The sequence below is a fragment of the Sciurus vulgaris genome, assembly GCF_902686455.1.
Source record: "Sciurus vulgaris genome assembly, chromosome: 15".
Taxonomy (NCBI): domain Eukaryota; kingdom Metazoa; phylum Chordata; class Mammalia; order Rodentia; family Sciuridae; genus Sciurus; species Sciurus vulgaris.
This window is the reverse complement of record NC_136476.1, coordinates 70,146,431-70,168,929: the sequence shown is the minus strand read 5'-3', so window position 1 is coordinate 70,168,929 and position 22,499 is coordinate 70,146,431. Positions and strand designations below refer to the sequence as shown.

The following is a 22,499-nucleotide window of genomic DNA, read 5'->3' as shown; positions in this document are numbered from 1 at the left end:
CGGACAGCGGAGCAGGGTCCAGCCAGGTGTCTGCTCAGAGACTTGTCAGTCACTGCCCCTTTCTGAGCATCTGCCTTAATTTCTCAAATGAAGATCGTAATCATTAATTCCGGATTGTGAAGTCCGAAGGAGACCTGGGATTGGTCAGCAGTCATAACGTGAATCGCTGCGCAGGCCCAAGCTTTCCAGGGCTCCCTAGTGCCCTCAGGACAATGTCCCAACTCCATGACAGGGTCTTCTATCTCAGGGTCTAGGTAGAATCCCTCCTTAACATCAGTTACAAGTCCCTTGGCTGTTCTCCAGCAGGGCCTGTTCCAGCAACCTCGACTCTGCTTCCAACCAAATGAGTGTCTTGGCCTGCCCTGTCTCCCCTCATCCTTTGTGACTCTTCTGCCTCCCTTTCCTCCTGAGACCCAACCTCAGGTCAGGCCTCATCCTAGCAGCCAAAGGCCCCCTCCCCTGGAAATCCCTCCCTGATCTGTAGGGCCAGGCTGTGCCCCCTTCCCCTCTTCTAAGGTCCCTGCTGCACCAGAAATAGCTTGTGTCAAATCCGTCTTCTCTGCTTGGCTATGAATTTCCAAAAGCAAGGCTGTGTCTGCCCAAGTCACTTCCACGGGGCCCAGCACATGTGAGGAGCTCATTCAGTCGAATTAGTCAGATGAATCAATCAATCAGACAGAGGGGAAGCCGACAAGGAACAACTCTTGAAGTCTTCCTCGCTTGATTGGGGCCTGCGACTTTCCCCCAGTGTTCCTTTGCCTGTGAGTGGAAATCCTTCTCTGGGGGAGGCCCAGAGCCCCAACAGTGCTACCCTGCAGACCCAGACTCAGAGGATGATGGGCATGAAGCTCTGCCACAAGACAGGGCAGAAACCCATCAGGGGTGGATCTCAGCCAGACTCACGGGAGACCCCCTGAGCCTCAGTTTCCCCATTGGTAAAATAAAGAAGATGGGCTAAGCTTTGAAATGCAGTGTTCTTCATTCCGGAAAGAAAGTGGCCTTATTCCAGATGTGGCCAGGAGGCGAAGTTACTGGTCTCAGCAGAGCACCCACTAGAGGATAGATGGATGGACGGACAGATGGATGGATGGATGTGTTAGTTATACCTTCGTGTAGGGAGCTTGTGCCATAGGCCAGACCCTGGAATGGGCATAAGCCAGCTACCATGCCATTAACCCTCATAGGAAATCCAAAAAGTAAACGGACTCAGAGTCACTTGCCAAGGACACCCAGCATTCAGTGACACAGCTGGGATGGAAGTCTGTCAGAACTCAAGGCCTGCGTTTCTCCACTAAAGGACGTGGCGTGTTGAGCCCAGGACAGGGCACGTTTTGACTATTTCCAGTGAAAGACTCAGGAAATGCTGCCTCCTTCCTGAGACGGCTGCCGACCAGCGCGGTCGGCACGTGTGTACGTGCACACAGAGGCAGCCGCCCTGGGGTGTGAGTTCAGGGCTCTGGAGCAGGCGGGCAGAGCGCTGCCTCCATGAAGCTGGGAGATGCTACCGGCCTCTAGGTTCTTGAGTGAGAGGAGGGTGACAGGCAATTGATGGGAAGGGTGGACTCTGGGCCCCGACGGCCCAGTCCTGGTACACACGGTGCCCTCGGCAGCCCAGTTGCTGGGTGTGTCCCTACTGTCACCCCAGCACAATCACAGGCTACAGGCACACTGGCCTGGCTCAGCAGTGCCCAAAGCCCCCACCCGTGGGAAAGGGCCACCACACTGGGCTTCCTCCCATTCTAACCTCAGCTTCCGCACTTTATCAGCCCCACACAATGGGCCTGGGGACCACTCCCACCCGGGCCACCACCCCCAGCCTCTGCACTGCTGGGAAATGGGCTCTTCCTTCCAGCACGGGAGGGGGTGTCTTCAGCAAGGACCCATGCAGGCCAAGCAGCCTGATAGAGGGCTGGGCAGCTCTGACCCTGGAAGCTCGCACCCAGGCACCCACGAGGAAGAGCAGAAACTGCTAAGTGGGACAGAGCTCTGAGTCCCACAATCCACAGGGAGGCTGCGGCCTTCCGCCTTGGAAGAGGCCAGAGTAGCCCCAAGGTCCTCCTCTATAGCTGCTGCAAGGTCTGCCCAGGGCCCAGCATGCAAAGGGCCTCTCCACAGGACGTTCCTCCCATCCGCTCCTCACTCTCTCCTACATGACCCTGCCCCGCTAAATGGCAAATGGAAGAGCCCAGAACCACCAGCCCTCCCTGCACCCAGGCAGCAATGCCTGCAGCTGCCCAGCCTCACCTAGCCACCTCCACGGACGGGAAGCTCGGCACCTCTTGGAATAATAAGAATCTTTACTGTCATTAAAACTGTCATTACAGAAGTGATTAAGGGCACAGATTTTAGCTCAGTCACATGCTGGTTCCTGGACCTCAGCTCAATTTCAACCCCTCTTTCTGCCTCAGTTTCTGCTGGTAAAGCAAGGGTGCCGCTCGGGCCCATCTACGGGCTGTCGTGAGTATTAAGTAATGACCGAGTGGGATGCGTGGTGCCAGCATAGGAAAGGGCGCCGCAGCCATTAGCACTTGCCAGTTCCTTATTGTTTACCGGGCCTCGCTGCGTGCCGGGCACCAGGCGACAGCACTGCAACATGTTTTCTGGTTTAATCCTTCCAACAGTTCTAAGAGCCCTTTGCTCTTTTTTCCCGTTTACGGCTGAGGGACCTGAAGCCAGGAGGAGTTTGCTAACCTGTCCGGGCTCTCTGCTGGCAAGGAGCAAAGAATTTTGAGTCTGGTTCCAGAGCCCAGTGGTGAGCGAGGGCTCTTCTGTGAGGGCCCCAGCTGGCTTCCTCTTGGTCTGGGTCTGACTTCTGGGGCTACCTGACCGTTCCGGCTGTACCCATGTGGCCATGTGGAAACAGAGGATCTAAAGTCTACATGTATTTGTTTGAATATAGGAAATAATTCTTCTCTAGGCTTTTTGAAAAATAGGCCTATCGAAAGTGCTATCATGTTTTGGAGCTGGAAGGCATTTCAGGAGTCCTCTTGTCTAATCTCCAGCCCAGGTGGGCTGCTTAGGCGCGGGGCTGGCAGCCTCTGTTGGCAGCCTCTGCTGGAGCCAGTCCCTTGCCCAGGGGGAAGGAAGCATGGCCAGGGAAGGGCCGCTGCCTGTGGTCTCCTCACTCTTGAAGAACAGCCTGGGACCCCGAGCTTAGCCAGACCAGAATGGGGTGCAATTCAGTGACAGTGTCCTGAACCCAAACAAAATTTACCTAGGGGGCTCCTCTGGCTCCCCAGGAAAGGATAGGTATAACCTGGGTCTGCCAGGGCCTGGCAGCAGAGGGCGCTCTGAGCCAACTCAACTCCACCCAGGGGGCAGATGACCCACTGGACAACCATGAGGCTGAACCTTGGTCAATTCACCAGTGAGGCAGCCACAGTGGAATAAACCGTTTAGGTTCTGATGCTATAATTACAGTAGAAATGGCTCAGGACACAAGAACAGGGTGGCAGCAAAGGCTCTGGGTGGCTCACCCAACAGCAGGACACAAGACCAACCCAGGGCCAGGCCAGCTCTGTCTGGCCGTCCTGGTCTCACATCATCACAAGATCACTGCCCGGGCAGGGCTTGTCATGCACCTGCACGGAGCTTCCTGCACGCTGCTACCTCGAGTACCGGGGGCCAATTCCAGGAAGACTTAGCACTCGCATTTTAGAAGTGGAAATTGGAGCTCAGAGGAAGAATCAGCTTGGCCAGGGTTGCAGGGCCAGGAAGGAGGTGGACTGAGGCTCGAACCTGGGTCCACCTGGCTCCAAAGCCTGCAGACCTCACCCCTCTCTTTTTCTCCTCTTGCCTGACACTGCCTGGGAACAGTGGCCTGTCGCTGACTCTCCCAGGACAGCCAGGCACCAGCCAGGAAGACGGAAGTCATGAGAGAACAGGCTACCTCCCCCAACCCCTTGTCAGCAGGAGACCCTGGGAGTCACAGAGGGTGGGGGATAGGGTGAGGCCATTGTCCAGCTCTGCCATGCCTCGCTGTGTGGCCTAGGACAAAATAGCCTCGGTTCCTCCCTGTAAGAGGAATACTGGTCCCACCTTGTAGCACTATTATCAAGATTGCAAAAGTGGCACTTTGTGAACGGGGACATGGTTGTCCCCACTATGGCTCCCACTGTCCCCCACCACCTCTCTCCTCCAACACTGTCAACATCGTGGCCATTTATGGGACACCCCCCAGGTGCAGAGTGCCAGGCACTGCCCTCAATACCTGCCTCAGGCTATTTCGTCTTCCCAGAAACCCTAGGTAGGAGGTCACCACGCCCACTTCTCTAGTGAGGAAACTGAGGCTCTTGGGGACTTGCCCAAGGCCCGTTCCCAGTGGAGTACAGCACTGGACCCGGTGCTGCTCAGCCCAGGCATTGCTTCTTCTTGCCCAGGACGGTTCCTAACTGAAGCTGCCCAGCTAGAGGGAGTACCATGGGTGTCATGAGGAAAGACCCCAGGCCTGGTCAGGGGAAGCCACACGGAAGGTGACTACCACAGGACTGGGGCAGCCTCTGAGGCCTCTTCCAGCTCAGTCACTCAAGCCTGAAAAAGGAAGCGAAAGGCCAAAGGAGGGTGGGGGAGGGGAAGGTGCCAGTGGGACCCCTGGGCACCCAAAGGAGGAAGCTGGGACAGAAGGGAGCCAGTCCAGGCCTGCTGGACTCCCAGGCAGAAGTGCACTTGAGCCGGGTCAGGAGGGCCAGGGAACTCCACAGAAGCATATGCATGAGTGTATGAATGTATCTGCATATAAATATTTGTACTGGAGCATGGGTGGTGGAGGGAATAGTCCAGGGAGGGAAGGATCTGGTGTGGGGATCAGGATTGGGAGGCCCCAGCCAGGTTTGGGCCCTTGGTCCTCAGCCGCTCTCCAGAGGGGAATGGCCAGGCCTTGCCTGTGTGAGCTGGAGGCCTTGCCTTGGCAGGACAGAGTTCCGGGCTCTCTTCTGCAGCAGCTTCCTCAACAGGTGGCCTAAGATGATGGTACTCAAGCTCCAGAGAGCATCAAAATTTCTGGGGAGCATGTTTGAAATGCAGAGTCTAGGTATCACGGCTGGAAATTGTGATTCCAGGGGCCTAGGGCTGGGGACTGGAAGTCAGACATGAATGACCTCTCCCCACTCAGGCAATTCCAGGGCACCCACACTTTGAGAACTGCACATGCTTTACAGATGAGGAAACTGAGACCCCGTCCCAATTCCCTTGAAGTTTAAGCTGGTTTCTGGGCCCAAATTTCAAGGCCCTTTCTGCAGGGCCCCAGCCTGACTATATTCCAGCAGAAGGTATCCTCATAAAGCCAAGTCTTCCTGAGTGCTAGTGACTAAGAAGTTAAAGTTTCAGAGGTCATTTCCCAACCTCATGGTGAAGTGTGCTGGAATCCATTAGTGATGTCTGCCATGAGTTTGGAAGGAGGAATGGCAGCTGACTTACAAAGGCGTCTGCCCTTCAGGAATCCTCTGTTCTAGTCAAAGGACACCTGCCTCATCCTCTGTTTATTCTAAACTGTCTTAACCTTCTGGGCCAAGACTTCCCTGAGGACCCCAGGCCCTGGGGTACATAAGAACTTCCAGGCTTCTGAGGGTCATCTGTACTCCATGGCCACCACCGCCCACCTAGCCTCAGTCACTGTCATAACAACGTCCTGCACTGCCACTGCAGGTCACCCATATTGCTCATGTCGTCAGGCACTAACCTCACCTGCCCTGGAACATGAGTGCTATCAACCCTCACTTTTCAGGGAAGGAAAGCAAAGCTCAGAGGAGCTGGGTGACTCACCCGAGGCCACACAGTAAGCAAGGGACAGGGCCCAGATTCAAACGGGCTGGGGGGCTTCAAAGCCATGCACAACCTGTTCCCCACCCACACACATAACCCATTCCTCATAGGCTGAGATCAGCTTCGCGAATTTCTGCAGCCCCTGCTGTGGCTCTGAGCGCAGGGCCTGGCGCCCAGCAGGAAATCTATAAACACGTATTTAGCTATTTATAAATATTTGCATGAGCAAACAGCATGGTGCCAAAGAGATCTAGCCCTGGAACCAGATTCTAATTCAGTTCAGACACATATAAACTATGTAGCCTAGGACAAGTTAGATAATCCCTCTGTGCCTTGGTTTCCTCATCTATAAAATGGGTACAGATATACCATCTCCTTCCCAAGACTGTTGTGAGAATTAATGAGTTCATGCAGACTCCAGAAAATGGCTGGCACAGAATATATATGTGTTCTTTGTTGTCGTTGGCTGACAGATCTCTAGTCTGGCTGGGCCTGGCCCAGATCTGAATTGCAACTCTTTATTTCTCCAGTTATTATCTCAGATCTTTTAAATTTGAATGAGTAATGTCCTGGGCTAGGCTGAACCTGCTCTGCCTTTGGCGGAGACCAGAGGACCATGGCGCCATAGGAACACAGCATCTGGGGTCCTGAGGTGCTGGGCTTAGGTCCAGGCTCTGCCTTCTTTGTCCCTCTGGGCCTCACTGTTACCTTCTGTGGAATGGGCAGAAGGATTGAAGGGAGGCTTAGAGAAGAGAAGGGGTGGGAAGGCTGCTCCTCCCCTGGGGCCTCTGCACGGCCCTCCCAGGTCCCCGGCACCAACACCACCGTCCCCACCCTCCCTTCTCACCTTCCTGTGTCCCGTGAAGAAGAGGGAGAGGTGGTGCATGGAGCCGCCGTTGCGGCCCAGCTCCTTCTTGAGGGTGCGGGGCGAAGGGATGGCCCAGGTGGAGGCGGCGCCCTCGCCGTCGGAGCAGTGCAGGGTGGTGTCGGAGGAGAAGCAGGGCCCGCGGGCCTCCTGCAGCAGGCTGCCCTCGCTGTGCGTCCGGCGCCGCAGCGAGTTCTGCACACGCAGCGAGAGGCCGCCCTCGGCGCCCGGGCCGGTCTCGATCATGCTGCTGCGCTTGGCTTCACTGTGCTCCCTGTAGTTGTCATCGCTCGTGTCCTCGTCCTCCTCATCCTCCTCGCCCTCCTCGCCCTCCTCCTCATCTCCAGAGCTGCCTCCCTCGGCCTCCGCCGTGTGGCTGTAGGCTCTATCCAGCCGGACCTCGGGGATCACAAAGGTGGGTCTGGAGGCTGCTGGTGGGTCCCCAGAGCTGGTGGTCTCCTCGGTAAGGGCCTCGGCTGGCGGGGAGACCTGGCAGGGAGGCAGGTCTCCACAGGCTGGAGGGTCCTGGGCAGGGGGATCCGGGATGTCAGCGAGGTCTTTGCTGAGTCGAGGGTCCGGGCTGGGAGAGGGTTCTGGACCAGCAGGAAGGTCCCTGCAGGGCTGCAGGGCTGGGGCAGGTGGAGAGTCCTCACTCTGCGGGGCTTCTGGGCCCAGAGGGGGCTCTTTGCAGGTAGGTGAATCTTTGCTAGACAGCGATTCCTGGCCAGGAGTGGGTTCCTGCTCTGAAGAGGCGTCCTCCGGGGGAAGATTCTGTCCTGAAGGAAGCTCCTGGGCAGGACAGGGGTCCTTGCTGGGTGGGGCGTCCTCAGCTCCTGGCCCCTTCCCTTCCTCCAAGGGCATTTCCCTCTTCTCATCTGCCTCCGTCTCAAACATCTGGTCAACAAAAAGGAAACAAGGAAGGTTCAGAAGGAGAGGCGGGGATGCCCACACTGCCCACAAGGCAGCGACCCAGGCTGATCCCAAATCAGGAAGCAACCTGAGCCCCTCACCCTGCAGATGGAAAGTCCAGGTGCCAGACGGAAACCCGAAAGCCCCTTTGACTCTCGTCTCCTTGCTTGAAACTTCTGCTCCACCCAAAATATGGCAGGTCACTTGGGAGCAAGAGCCGTTTACGTGGCTCCTTCTGTGTGTCAGGTACCAGGCCAGCTAAACTCCCTCTGTGACATGACCCACCCCAGTGCCCCAAAAGGGAGCCCCGCTGCCCTCATTTGACAGGAAGGGCAATGGGAGACATGGTCTCCGTGGGTAAAGTCTCTGCCTTCGTGGGCCAGAAGCAGACCAAGCCCCCGAGCAGAGCTGTCACAGTGGCAGAATCTTGAGTGTGGCGAAAGGGTCTCTCTCTACCAGAACCAAAGTCTAAAAAAAACAACCTGAGTGAGTCATTCAAACAAGAATTCTCTCTAAATGTTAAATATATTTTTGAAACCAGTAAACTGGAATAAAACCAGAACCGTAGAATATTGTCCACACCTGGACTAACTAGATGTCACAGACACATGGGACCTCACCTAGGGATCATCCACCCAGTGATCTTCAAACTGCCTGGAGAAACCTCAGGGATCTCCACTCATGCACAAGCATTTCCTTCCCAGCACACAACCCGAGGAGCCCTCGAGGACTTTGCTGCCCAACAGTAGACTTCAGTTGCAAATGGAAAAACAGCTCCCTTAATGAGCATCTCAAAAGCGGCTTTCTCACAAGGAGGTCGGGGTCCACAGAGTGTCAGGAGTGTCCACGGGACCTGAGGGCCTCAGGCCTGGGCCAGGCCCCTTGCTACACTCAAGGATGTGGAATGCTGGAGCTGTAACTATACAGCTGTAACCTGGAGCCCAGCCACCCAGAACAAGGAGGAGACCCCACACACACCTGGAAAGGTGCAGGCTCGTGGGAGTGAACGTGTGCACATGTGCTGGCAGAGGATTTCCCAGGCAGGTACCCCCAGAACACAGGATCCAAGCTCTTGCTGTAGAACGCGTAAGTGGCGATTTGACAGGTGAGACTTAGCCACTCTGGCACAGCAGCCCTGAGACCACAATGCCACGCCCCAGATGGGAAAGTCTGAAACTGTGGGGAGTCTGTGCGGAACCCCGGCTCCACCTGTCAGCTGGGAGCCCAGCTCAGCCACCCAGCCCAAGCCACACTGGTCGGGGCGCGGCGCTAGCGTCTGGGAGCACCAGAGCGGATGCGAAATCGCAGTGTGGTGAAGACCATTGGCCGGGGTGTGAGAGTGAGAGGGGCCCTGCTGGGTGGGGCGGCGCAGAATGGGACGCCTCGAAGCTCTCTAGGGCGACCTGGCAAGCTGGGGTCAGGGAGGGCACACCTAGGCTCCATTTCCTGGATCCAAGACAGATGCCTGCTGACTCCAAAGCCTTTATGCCCCATGAATCCTACCTGCATGTGGGAGGTAACCATCCAGGGACCCCACAGACCTTGCAGCCTCAGCCCCTGAAATATCAGTGATCCCAAATCCTTACTGCAAAGACAGGGAGGTTGAGACCCAGAGAGGGACAGAGGCCAACCCATAATCACACAGCAGGACCAGGTAGAGCTATTCACTGGGCCTCCTGGTCTCCATCTGGAGACCAAAGTGGGATGACCAATGTAATGTGCCCAAGTGACAAACCAGGAGAATATACTCTAGAAAGTATCAGGATCTTCAATGAGATGTGATAGTTGTAGTGATTTTTAAAATGGATCTAGAGGGAAAACCTGAACTCAAAGACCCCAAAAGAGGCACATCTCCCCCAAGGACCCCTAGAAGCAAACTCTGCCTGAAGCCCAGAATCAGAGCTGGCATCTGTGATGCCAGGCCCCTCATCCAGAGCTTCTGAAAACTAAGGGCTGTGCTTCAGTCCCTGAGGCTGCTCCTGGGTGCAGAGAGCCCTCCACGGAACTGACAGGAAGACTGAGGGCCCAGCCCGGACAGTGACTTTGCCCAAAGCCACCCCCACACAACTCAGGAGCTAAGCTTGGGCTCCATTCTGCCCAAGTCCACTTCTGATCTCAGCCCAGTCCCGACCCGTCACCTCACCCACCAGGGAGCACCTCCATCAGGAAAACAAGCTGCTCCCCGGTACCCCACATTCGCGTCACCTCCAGTGGGGCCAGATCCCCACCTGCCTCACATAGTCCTCTGGGAACCAGGGAAGGAAGCAGCAACTGGGTGCCCCTGGGACCTGGCACAGAGTGACACTAAGAGGCGGGCCCCATTTCCCCTTTCCTGCAGGGTGGGGTACAGGGGCCCAGGCCTGTCCCAGTGGTGCCCGTGGGCAGGGCCCGCCCAGTCCCCTCCGGGAAAGTCAGCAACAGGCCCCAAACCAGATCCGCAAGTCGGCCTGCCTCTGCCCACCCTGCCTAGACGGAGGCCAAACCAAACAAAGCCAGGAGAGGAAGCGTGGCTCCAGTAGGGGTGTCCATCCCCAGAGGGCCCTACCCGCGGCGTGGGCCAAGAGGCCACCTGGCACTGAAGGGCTCTCAGAGTACCCAGCAGTTATGCGTTTGGACAACCCGGTAAGACCCTGACTTGATTCTGACGGGGCCGCTGTCTAGAAGTACAACTCTGGTCAAGTCTCTGGAGCCTCTGTCTCCTTATCTGAAATGGAACCCAGGGATATCACGCCAGACTCCCAGGGCTATGGTCAACCTCCTCACAATGCCTGGCCCAAACCAAGGCCCCAGGAGCAAAGAAGTTACCTAAGAAGTCAGGACCCTTAACCCTGATGCAAGATGAAGACTCCTGTCTCCCATCCCAGGGCTCTTGCATAAAAGGGTTTGAGGCCCTACGGGAGCCTGAGACATGGGGAAGCAGGCCTTGAGTGCTGTCCAAGCCCCTGGCCTGACGCCAGCCATGAGGAGATGTGGACAAGGCTCATTGTTGTCTCTGTGCTTCCAGGCAGGGCTTGAATGTGCTGTGACCACCACAGGCAGGTTGGATCAGGTCAGTATTCCTGGGAGGGCTGGGGCAGGCGTGGCTTAGCTGCAGGAGACCCGAGAACCCCTGGGGCAGCAGGTGGCACGCGGAGGAGAGAAGGGAGGCACGAGAGGAAATAAAGTTGAGGGTGAGGTCACAGACTGAATGGCAGGTGTGGACGGTCCTGTCAGCAACAGAATGAAGATGGCAAAGCTGTCTGCGTCAAGCCTGCTCTGGGCAATGCCAGCAGGATGTGGGGGTAGGGCATGTGTGCCTTCAATTATTCAGCAGGACCCGGTGCTGGAAGAACAGCAAGGAAGAAGTCACACATTCACTGGCCTCGGAGAAGCAAAAACACAAGAGGTCAGACAGCAGAGCATGTGTGGTGGGTGCTTTAATGGACCAGGTCAGACAGATGCCACAACAGGCCAGAGTGACAAGATCCAGCCAGGGCACCCTCAGAGACCAGCCTGTCCCCCCCACACACACCTTATATCCTCAGTGCAGGAGGCTGCTGCCCTGCCCTCCTGAGGGGTCTGTATCTCTCCATCCATCACCTCTTTGTCTTGGCTGGACCAGGGTTGATTCTGCCCTTGTCTCGCCTGCCAGCAGCACACAGGAAATGAACCAGGCCCTCTAATGGAGCCACTGTTGAGGATCTAATCAAATCCTCTCCCCAAATTCAATCCAGAACTCAGAGCAGGCTGGGGAGGTGGCCGCTCACACCAGCTGTGGCTCCTGTGCCCCGGACTCCCATCCACTGTTGGGTTCGGGGATTGGTATTGGGCTGCTGGAAGTGACTTGCCCAATGTCACACAGTTACTCATTGCAGAGCCAGGACTGCTGACCCCAGAGGCAGCCTGCGGCTCTCACTGCAATGATTCATTGCATCCACCCAGAGGTCGGCTCCACATCTGCCCTGGAAAACCACTTCCTGCTCTGGGAGGGGGCACACTGGGCTTTGCCTCTGTCTCAGGGTGGCCCTTTTGCAGGCAGGGGTTTACAGAAGGAGCACTGGACTTCAAGCAGAGGACCTGAGCTGGACTTCTCTCTCCATCATCTGCTAGCTTTGGGATCTCCACAGCCTGGTTCTCTGTTATGAAAAGGGGACCCTCCTGTCCCTGCTCCAGAGAGCCAAGACAGGCCAGCAGAGTGCTGTGAGCCACAGCATAGCCTGCAAATGGAGAGGGCCTGGAAATCCATGGTCAGATTCCAAGTTGGGATGTTCCTTCAAGTGTGGAGCACCCCGGATCCCCAGCTTCGGGCTCCCTGGCTCCACGATGACACCTGCAAACCCCAGCTTCTCGGCCTGCTGCCAGTTCAAGGATCCTCCATGGCCATTCTTGGTCCTCCCCTGGCCTAACTAGAGGAGTGGACAAAGTCCAGGATGGAGGCAGCGCCTGAGAATGGGGGGGGGGGGTTCTGGAGATGGAGCCCCCCTCACATCTCCTGATGGGGGACCTTAGGCTTCACCTCTGTGCCTCACTTTCCTTGGCAAAGCAGGGGATTTATAACACCCTCACGGCGCTGCTGGAGGAATTCATGAGTAACGCTCACCCAGAGCTTGGCGCTGCACGGCCACGTGAGCACTCAGCAAGCAGCAGCGTGACCGCCCCACGGGGCTTGGCCTTGCCCGCTCCCACCCTGAGCACTTCCCCACTCTGTCACGGGCCGCCTGGCCTGTCCACCGCCTGCTCTGGGCCCCTCTCATCTCAGCCCCCACAGTCTTCCTCATGTACCCAGCCACTCCCAGGCTACAATCAACCCCCACCCCCCTGGGCCACCCACGCCTCCTGGTCCACACGGCCAGCCAACCCAGGCCCCACTCCTGAGGCAGATCCCATAGGCAGGCCTCTGCTCAGTCCTCACCAAAGAACTCTGCAGCGGACTCTGTTCGAGGCCCAGTGGATACAAGTGGGAACAAGAAAGACAATCCCTATTCTCATGGGGCTTACTGGCTAGAGAGGAAGGATGGGCATAAATCCCCCAAGCTGCCACCCAGGTAAACACAGGATAAGTACCAACCATAGCCTGCAGCATGAAGGAGCACTATAAGGTGCTACAAGAAAAGAAAGGGAGTGTCCAGAAGAGCCACCTGTGTGATGACTGGAAATTAAAATCTGCTCAGTGGGCTGGGAGGGCTTCCTGGGGGAGGAGGCGCCATAGGCAAAGGCCCAGAGAGGAAGGACGCAGCACACCAGCAGTGGGGATGGAGCCCAGGGATGCAGATGGGGACCTGAATATGTCACCAGCACCTCCAATTCAACATACGCAGATTGAATGGGAATCTTTCACCAAGTCTATTCCTCTTCTGGGGGACCCTATATGATGCTACCACTAGTCACTCAAACCAGGAACCCCTGGACGTCCTGCTTTCCTCCTTTCCACCCCCCATGGCCAACGACGCATCCTCAGGATCATTCCTCATGGAATCCCAGGAATCTTTCCACTTGCTGGAAAGGCTGTGGGTGGTGGGGATAAAGGGCACATGGGAACGCTCTGTACTTCTGCTCGATTCCCCAAATGACTCCAAAATAAAAGTTTATTGATTTTTTAAACAGAGAACATTTCCACTGTCTCCGTGCCTGATCCTACAGGGCCGCCTCTATCCAGGAGGTGCTGACCTTCCACCGATGGCCTGGATCCCTCTGCTCGTGCGCTGTGCTACACCAGGGGAGCCTTCTAGAGCAGATCTGAACTTGTCACTCATCTGCTTGAAGCCCAGCTGTGGCTCCCCTGGTGCCTCTCAAGTAAAGTCCAAGTTCTGCAGTCCTGGGAGACCCTGGGTTCTGTTCCTTCCTCTAGCTTCACCATGCTCCACCATAAGTGTCTGATGAATGGATATTTGATTTAATAATCCAGTGAACGTCAAGGGTCATGTAGACTTAGTCCTCAAAGTGTGGCTCACTGTTGCAGGGAGCTCATATGAAGTATAGACCCTGAGGCCTCATCCACATCTACCAGATTGGAATCTGCCCAGGAATCAGATCCCAGATGATTCATGTGCATTGTAAGGCTTGAAAAACACTGATCTAGCTTATTGGTTCTCAACAGAGAAGTACACTTTAGCACTTGTGAACTGTTTAAAATTACCTTGACTTGGGAGGCTGAGGCAGGAGGATCATGAGTTCAAAGCCAGCCTCAGCAACTGAGCAAGGCCCTAAGCAACTTAGCAAGACCCTGTCTCTAAATAAAATATAAAAAAGGGCTGGGCATGTGGCTCAATGGTTAAGTGCCCCTGGATTCAATCCAAGTGCAAAAAAAAAAAAAAAAAAAAAAAAAAAAATATATATATATATATGTAAATATTAAATATATATAAATATATAAAATAATCTGAGATATATAGAGAGAGAATTCTATATAAACTTACTAGATCAGATTCCCTAAGAATAGGGACCTATAGAAGCCTAACCTGGGGAGGAGAGAGGGGAAGAAGGAATTTGATCACAGAACAGAAAATTCTCTGTCCTTAAAGGATCCCATGACTCATGGTCTTGGAGGTAGGGAGCATTTCCTGCCCATTCTACTGACAGCAAACTGAGGCTTGGATGAGAAGCACTCATCCCACGTCAGAAACCCTCAGGACAAAGCCAGCAGTTGGGAAGGGAACTTCCTGAGGAGTGAGAAGACAGGAGGCCCCTCATGGAAGCCTTCCCCACTCCTGGCACTGTCACCAGACCAAGCCAGAAGGACACAGCCTGGGCAGCCTGCTGAGTTTCCCTGTGCCCCAGCTTCTCACCCGGCAGGGAGGTGGCTCCCGAGGTCTGGTTCCAGGTCTGTGCTCCTTGTCACTGTGCTGCCAGGCTCCTTCTCTGCCTGGGGTCTCAGATACCAGTCTCAACAGTGGGGCAGGAGGACCTACAGTGCCTCTCCCTAGACCACAGCCCCTTCTAGGTCTCCAGCTCTGCTCTCTGGAAGGCAGGGTGCCGAGAGCCCGGCCTCCCAGCCCCTTCCTGCACTGTGCTGATGGGAGCCTGGCAGGACAGCCCCAGCCCAGGCTGGCTGCTCTGCTAAGTGGCTCTCTCCGCGAGGGCTCCACCAATGACCCCCTTCCTGGCGGGCACCCTCCTCCTTGGCATGTACCCACACTGTCCCATTTCCCTAATATCTCTATCTTGTCGAGTCCACTTCCTGCCCATTCTATGAGCTCCAGTTAGATGCCCCTTCACACATGCTGGCCATAGGGCTCTTGGTTCCCCTGCCACTACCCAGCCTGCCCTGCTCACGAGGCCCTGGGGCAGGCCTGCTTTGGTTCCTCAGAATCTCACCCTGGCTTACTCCCTACCACCATGACCTCCCACTGCCCTGCCCAGAGTTACTCAGCAAATACCTCCAGAGCCCAGCCACGTGCCAAGGCCTGTGCCAGGCATGGGAGCCAAACAGCAGCATGACGATCTCCTGCCCCACAGGGGAGAGACGCAGGCCCAGGTCACCCTCTCACCCACCCACCCCTTGCCCCAGGGGGCTGTGGCAGCACCGAGGCAACAGGAAAGACTGAGAGACTCAGAGGTCATGGGGGAACAGCAGGACACCAGAGCAAGTGCATTTGGTTCCACGGGGCAGGAGCTGGCTACGCTGAGGGATTTGGACCTGACCCTGAAGGCAGTGCTGGGCTCTCAGGCGGTGTCCTGGCTAACTCATGGCCCCCTGAAGCCCGCCCAGAGCAGAGTGTCTTCCATTTATTTGCTTTAAGATCTTATGAAAGTTACTTAACCTCTCGGAGCCCCAGCTTCCTTATTTGCAGAATGCAACCAGTGGCACTAACCTCACAGGGTTGCTGGAAGTGACAGTATATACAGAGGAATCTTCACAGTGGCTGGCCTATGGCAGATGCTCAATTAATGACCCCCATCGTTTTCATCATTATCAATTTCCACTATCTCCAGCTCTACTCACCCCATTCCAACGCCACTAAAGGACAAAGTCCAAATTCCTCACACACCCATCTCCTGCTCCACCTGCACTTCCTCCAGAGTTCCATGTGGTCACCTGTACAGCCTCCTGTTCCACAACTTTCCCCAGAACCTTCTCCAAGGGTCATATCCATGTTTTCTGCTTCCTTGGTGCTGCCGCAGCCCCCTGGGGCAAGGGGTGAGTGGGTGAGAGGGTGACCTGGGCCTGCATCTCTCCTCCCGTGGGGCAGGAGATCGTCATGCTGCTATTTGGCTCCTGGCACAGGCCTTGGCACATGGCTGGGCTCTGGAGGTATTTGCTGAGTAACTCTGGGGTGTTGGGGAGCAAGGTGGGCCAGGGCTGTGATCCTGAAGAGCCAGACCAGGGCCTATCCCAGGCCCACACGAGCAGAACAGGGCAGGCCAGGCAGGGGCAGGGGCAGAGGAGCCAAGAGCCCTCCAGCCAGGGCATGTGAGGGAGCATCTAGCTGCGACTGACCAGACGGGCAGGAAGTGAACTTGATGAAGTGGAGAGACCAGAGCACACAGATCCCTACAGGAGCACACAACACACACACACACACACACACACACACACACACACACAGTGGACGAGTCAGGTCTACTTTCCACTGCCCAGTGAGCTCCTTTCCTCTCCTGTCCTCTTCATTTCCTTTCTCCCTCCCTCTCTTCATCGAAGGTATGCTTCCTGAGCGCTCACCTAGGCCACACACTGTGTAGGCAGCGCTGGGCTGTGGTGAGCAGAACCAGATGCAGGCCCTGCTCTTACTCCACGAGGCTGGGGCCTGAGGATCAGGAGTCTGGCTCAGCTCAGGAGGAAAGGAGGTGCAGAAGCCCAGGCACCGAAGACCCTCCCAAACCTCCTTCCCAGGGCACACTTCCAAGTGGGGCTCCTCTGCCATGCTCAGTTCTAGCCTAATCAAACAAAAAATCTCTGCCATGCCAGGAAGACCCCAGGGAAGGGCACAAACAGTGCTGTGGTAGAGGCCAGAATCTGGGGTTGACGTTCACTTGCCAACCATACACCTGCAAAGTGAGTCCTCCTTCATGAGGCTGCCGTGGGGCAGGCGGAGGCAGGGCCGGGCACACAGCAGTGTTTTAGCACACAGCAGTGCCCTGTGCTCAAGAATAGGCACCAAGGGCCAATTCTAAACTAAGGCCTCACACCAGACAACTGCTTGGTGAACAGGGAGCACTCTAGAGGCAGAGGGGGTGGGAGGAAAGCCCACAGTGGTGAAGAACCAGGGCCTGGAAACGAACAGACCAGGGTCCAAACACCAAGTGCAGGCTGCTTCCCCTCTGTGAGGTTGCATTTCCTCCTCTGTAAGTGGAGGCACAAACGCGGAGCACCCACCTCTGAGCACTGCTGGCACGTAGGGAGGTTGGCGTGGGGCCTGGCACGTAGCAGATGTTCAACTAGCAGGTGCACTTCCTGTGGTCAAAACAGGACTCCCACTAGCAGCAGCAGCAGCACCATCCGTCCCTTCCCTGCATCCAATTCTGCAATGGTGCGCGTGACACATTCAGACCCTGACCACAGCCCAGGACGGGCGTCTGACTAGCTGCATATTTCAGAGGAGGAAACTGAGGTCCACACCACAAGCCTTGGAGGCGGGAGAGGAGGTGGGTGAGTTTGTGCCCAGCCTTCTCCTGGGCTGGGTCATTCTGTCTCACTTTAGGGCCAGGCGAAGTCATCCCCTGTCTGGATCTCATTCTCCCTGGGGTTGGGGGTTGTCCCGTTCTGAATCTCAGCCAGTCCCAAGTGGTTAGATCTCAGGGCCCAAAGTGTGGCCAGGTCTCCGTTGGGTACAGCAAGAGCAGGGGAAGCAGGCAGCTCCCCTTTCCAGGGACACCCCAGGCTTGTTTGTCCACCTCATTCCTAAAATACCTCCTCCTTCAGGGCCTGCCTTGCTGGGGGCTCTGGTTGGGCAGGGCTGGCAGAAGGGAGGTTCTTCCACCTGAGGACACTGGGGTGGACATCTGGACATTGGACTCCACCACACCCTGCAGCCAAGGTCCCAGGCACCCTCCTGCTTCACCATTACCTGCCTCCCTGACAAGCCCTGTGTCTGCCGAGCGGTGACGCTGGGGCTGGGTTGGGCTGGGTTGGGCTGGGTCGGTCCCTAACTCATCCTCCCGCCATCGCCTGTCATGGAACTTTCCCCCATTCTGGCTTCACCAGAACCTGGCTCTTCCTCTCCTGCTGAAAAGCTCTCCATCCTTGTGGAAGGAAGTCCCAGCCCCTCACCTGTGTGTTCTGCCCCCCTCTCCACATTGTGCCTCTCCTTTTCCCTCCAGCCAATCCGATTTGCTCCTCTAACCCCAGGCTCATGCCGTACTCCTGCCTAGATCACCCTCCCCTCCTGGTCCCCCTGCTGGTCTACTGGATGAACCTCTACTCAGAACTCCAGTCCACCACGTGTGTGCCCCTTGATTCCTGGCAAAGGCAACGATGTCCCATGGCGAGAAAGGACGATCTTTTTTAATAAATTGGATATCCACCCCCGGGGGGAATGAGTCTTTGCCTCTGCATCGCATGGTACAGAAAAATCTATTTCGAATGGATTTTAGATCTAAATATGAAAAAGGACAAAACGCCTAGATGATAAAGAGGAGAAGCTGGCCCCCCGTATCTGTGGGTTTCATATCTGCAGGTTCAACTAACCACAGACAGGAAATTCAGGGGAAGACATTCCATCTGTAGTGAAAATGAACAGACTTTGCTTCTTGTCATTGTTCCCTGAACAATACATATAGCAAATCTTTACGTAGTATTTGTAATGTATCAGGTCTTATAAGTAATTATAAATCAGAGATGATTTATAGCACGCAAGAGGATGTGACAGGGGTGTGCAAACATGACACCCTTCTCTACAAGGGACTTGAAGATGGGCAGCTGTGGGCATCCACAGGGCATCTTGGGACTGACCCCCAACAGATGACACGTCCATTACCTCCAAAGGAGCAAAGACACAGAACTCAGCAAGCATCACCATGCCACCATGCAAGAAAAAGATAACAACTCAGACTGTTCTTCAAATGTCCCCTTGAAAGAACACAAAGACAAGCCACGGAGTGGGTGTACATATCTGCATCGTGTTTATGCAACAATCACATAGCCAGAGTATTTTCCATTCCACAAATCAATCAGGAAAAAAAAAAAAAAGACAATCCAATAGAAAATGGGGAAAAGTCTTGAATAGGCACCTTGCAAAGAAGGTGATCTAAATGGTCAATTGACAGATATAAAGGTCCTCATTAACATCAAGGAAAAGTAAATTAAAACTGCATTAGGGAACTGCCATCTTGCGTCCCCACATGTGTGCGCCTAATCTCAGCTGGTCTACCAGAGACCCCCTGAGCGCCAGCCCTAGTCCCCCACGCGGCCCCATTTCCGCTTCGACAAGATGAAAGAAACTATCATGAACCAGGAAAAACTCACCAAACTGCAGGCACAAGTGCGCATTGGTGGGAAAGGAACTGCTCGCAGAAAGAAGGTGGTTCATAGAACAGCTACAGCAGATGATAAAAAACTTCAGTTCTCCTTAAAGAAATTAGGGGTAAACAATATCTCTGGTATTGAAGAGGTGAATATGTTTACAAACCAAGGAACAGTGATTCACTTTAACAACCCTAAAGTTCAGGCATCTCTGGCAGCAAACACTTTCACCATTACAGGCCACGCTGAGACAAAGCAACTGACAGAAATGCTACCCAGCATCTTAAACCAGCTTGGAGCAGACAGTCTGACTAGTTTAAGGAGACTGGCTGAAGCTCTGCCCGAACAATCTGTGGATGGAAAAGCACCACTTGCTACTGGAGAGGATGATGATGATGAAGTTCCAGATCTTGTGGAGAATTTTGATGAGGCTTCTAAGAATGAGGCAAAGTGAACTGATCAACTTCTGAAGAAGATAAACTTGAAGAAGTTACTGGGAGCTGCTATTTTATATTATGACTGCTTTTTAAAATTGTTTTGTTTATGGATCTGATAAAATCTAGATCTAATATTTTTAAGCCCAAGCCCCTTGGACACTACACTGCAGCTTTTTTCAGTTTTTGCTTATACATAATTTATTCTTTGCAGCTAATTAAGCTGAAGAAGCCTGGGAATAAAGTTTGAAACAAAGGTTAATAAAGTTCTTTGCCTAGTAAAAAAAAAAAAAAAACAAAAAAAAAAACTGCATTAGGGGCTGGGTTGTAATTCCGTGGTAGAGTCCTTGCCTAGAATGTGTGAGGCACTGGCTTCAATCCTCAGCAACACATTAAAAATAAATAAATAAATGAAACAAACAAACACATTAGAAGCTGGGCACGGTGGCACATGCCTGTAATCCCAGCAGGTCCGGATGCTGAGGCAGGAGGATCGAGAGTTCACAGCCAGCCTCAGCAACAGAGAGGCACTAAGCAACTCAGTGAGACCCCGTCTCTAAATAAAATACCAAAAAGGGCTGAGGATGTGGCTCAGTGGTGAAGTGCTCCTGGGTTCAATCCCTGGTGTCCCCCTCAAAAAACACACACACACACACACACACACATTAGATATCACAATATCAGTAATGTGGGTGAGCATGTGGAGGAATGGGTGCTCTCTTGCACAGCTCAAAGAAGGGTGTCTTGGCGTCACACTTTGGAAAATTACATGATGGTATCTAGCAAAGTTAATTATATACAACTCTATGACTCAGCAATGGCAAACCTGGGGTATTTACCCAACAGAAAGCAAGGATGTCCCCAGCAGCACCATTCATCATAACCTTGAACTGAAAACAACTGAAACGTGCATCAAAAGTGGAACGGATAAACTGCACACAACTTAACACCACACAGCCGTGAGAATGAACAAAATATAACGTGACGCAATAACATTGATGAATCTCACCGTCAATGGAAAGAAGTCAGCAGAAAGGACTATTTACTCAATGACTCCATTTACACAAAGTTCAAAGTCAGGAGATAGTAATCAATGAGAGAAATCAGGACGCGGGCTGCCTGTGAGGTGGCAGCAATTGACAGGGAGTGCAGAAAGGTTCCCAGGACACTGGAAAGTTCTGCTTCTTGACCTGAACGGGGTCCCTGCATGGGTGTGTTCACTTTGTGAGAGTTCATCAGTATGTGTCTCATCTTTCTGTCAGTATGTGACACTTGAGTTCAGCAGTCTGTTTTAAAAGACAAACCCCTTCTCCCAGCATCTCCCTCTCCGCTCCCTGGTGGGCAACAGCTCTTTCCTCTGCAAGCCCCTCGCCCCTTGCGTGATCTCTGCAGGGCATTCCGACTGTTTTCTCCTTCCCCAAAGCAGCTTTCCACCTCCCATTTGCTGACGGCCTTCTGTGCCACCCCCAAGCACCTCCCCACACTGTTGCATGTAGTCAGGGCCACCTGTGAGCTTAGGCGCAGTGGCAATCCCACCGCGAAATGACCTGGAGCCCATACCTTTGAAGTATGTCTAAGAGCTTTCCACGTACACCTCATTTGACCCTTGAGGTTGGACCACCGCCTGAGGAGACAGAGGCAGGAGCTCAGTGTCCTGCCCAAGGACATACAGCTAAGCTGCCCTAAAGTCCACTCCTGCAGGTAAGTTGGAACATGTGGCTGTACCATATGGGCCATTCCTATACCCAGGCAAAAATCACACCTACGCTGCAGGGAGGTGGAGACAGCAGGTAGAAACTGGCTCTTTCAGTGGTCAAGAATCTACACAACCAAATTCCACCTCACCTCCTGCAGGAAGCACCACAGAGGCTCCCAGGCTAGACCAGATGCTTCCCGAAGATTCCCAAAGCCCCTGTGCCTCCCATCAACGCTGTGCTGTTTCTGAGCTTTACTGGCCCATCCTTGGCATTACGATAAATATTAGGCCTTTTAGACTATCATCACAGCTACACCCAGGAGGCTGAGGCAGGAGTTTCACAAGTTGAAGGCCAGCCTGGGTAACTTAGTGAGACCCTGTCTCAAAACCAAAAAGGGCTGGGGGTGTAGCTTAGTGGTAGAGCTCTGGCCTCACATTCATAAGGGCCTGGGTTCAATCCAGCACTGGAGGGGAAAAAAAAAAAGATCAATTCTTTTATGTCTGTACCTCCTATACCTGGAAAGGGCACAACTCACAGTAGGGGTTCAACCTACCTGTGGAAGGAAGGAAGGAAGAAAGGAAAGGAGGAAAGGGAAGGGAAGGAGGGGGCAGAAAGGACAGTATGGAACCTCCATCTAGATCAACTATGAACTCCATCAAATGAGATCTGAGCAAGGAAGATTTCACGTCCTGGCTGACTCCAGATATAATCCTTGACTCTGGGCAGGGCCGTCCATTCTATGCCTCTTCCCCCTGGCTGCCTCCAGCCTTCTCAGCCATTTGGCCCCCCAGGCTCTGTCCAGCCCTTTTCCAGCCCGACCATGTCCCCTCGCCTGAGCCACCTGCCCTGAATGCCTGAAGCTGACTGACCTCCACCAAGGTAGCAGGATGGTTCAGGGATCCCTGCCATAAGCTGAAAGTGTGCCTGGTCTAGCCCCCCGGAACTCACTTCAAGCCCCGCCTTTCTAAGTTGGGAACTGCAGGGAGGTCTCTGGGTGGCCCAGGCCAAGGTGCCAGGTGCAGGCAAGCTGACCCATGGCAGGCAGGGAGAGGGGAAAGGCCCTGGGCCATCTGGAGCAGAGGGCACACCTGGCAGCTCTCCACACATCTGCAGGGATGACCTAGGCCACTGCTAGGAGGAAGCGGGCATCCTGGCACTCTCTCCTCAGTGCCTGGATGTTCTGATCTCCCAAGACGCTCATGGTCCAGCACCCCCGTGGCCACTCCCACCCTACTCCTGGATGCCTGGGTACAGCTGGTTGTGCAGGGGAAGGCGGTGGCTCCCTGGGGCTGAGCCCAGCTGGCCTGCTGTGAGGCATTCTGGACTCTCCAGGCTTAGGGGGCTGAGCCATAAGCGGCCTTGTTTATCCCTGGGAGGAATGATGGTTCTCCCTGAGCGATGACATCTTGGAAACGGCCTGGCTCCACAAACAACAACAAACCTCCCGCCAGGCTGCA

General features: G+C 54.5%; 2 protein-coding genes across 9 annotated transcripts in view; one reads left to right on the top strand and one right to left on the bottom strand.

Moving 5' to 3' along the window:
- The window catches only part of RGS3 (regulator of G protein signaling 3), a 363,854-nt gene that overhangs the window by 251,536 nt on the left and 89,819 nt on the right, over positions 1 to 22,499 (bottom strand). For 6 of the 8 annotated variants that reach the window (XM_079113623.1, XM_079113625.1, XM_079113626.1 and 3 more), the window contains one exon: positions 6,608 to 7,519. The exons of the other annotated variants lie outside the window; for them this stretch is intronic. In XM_079113623.1, coding sequence (XP_078969749.1) covers positions 6,608 to 7,519 — 912 coding nt within the window. The remainder of the gene's footprint in view (positions 1 to 6,607; positions 7,520 to 22,499) is intronic. 8 annotated transcript variants of the gene reach the window in all.
- Positions 18,735 to 19,530, top strand: LOC306645677 (transcription factor BTF3-like). The gene has a single exon (XM_079113656.1). The coding sequence runs from the start codon at positions 18,880 to 18,882 to the stop codon at positions 19,363 to 19,365; it is 486 nt and encodes a 161-aa protein (XP_078969782.1). The 5' UTR covers positions 18,735 to 18,879; the 3' UTR covers positions 19,366 to 19,530.

Excerpts from the sequence above, each read along its gene's own strand:
- LOC306645677 (XM_079113656.1), top strand. The coding sequence starts at position 18,880 with ATGAAAGAAACTATCATGAACCAGGAAAAACTCACCAAACTGCAGGCA.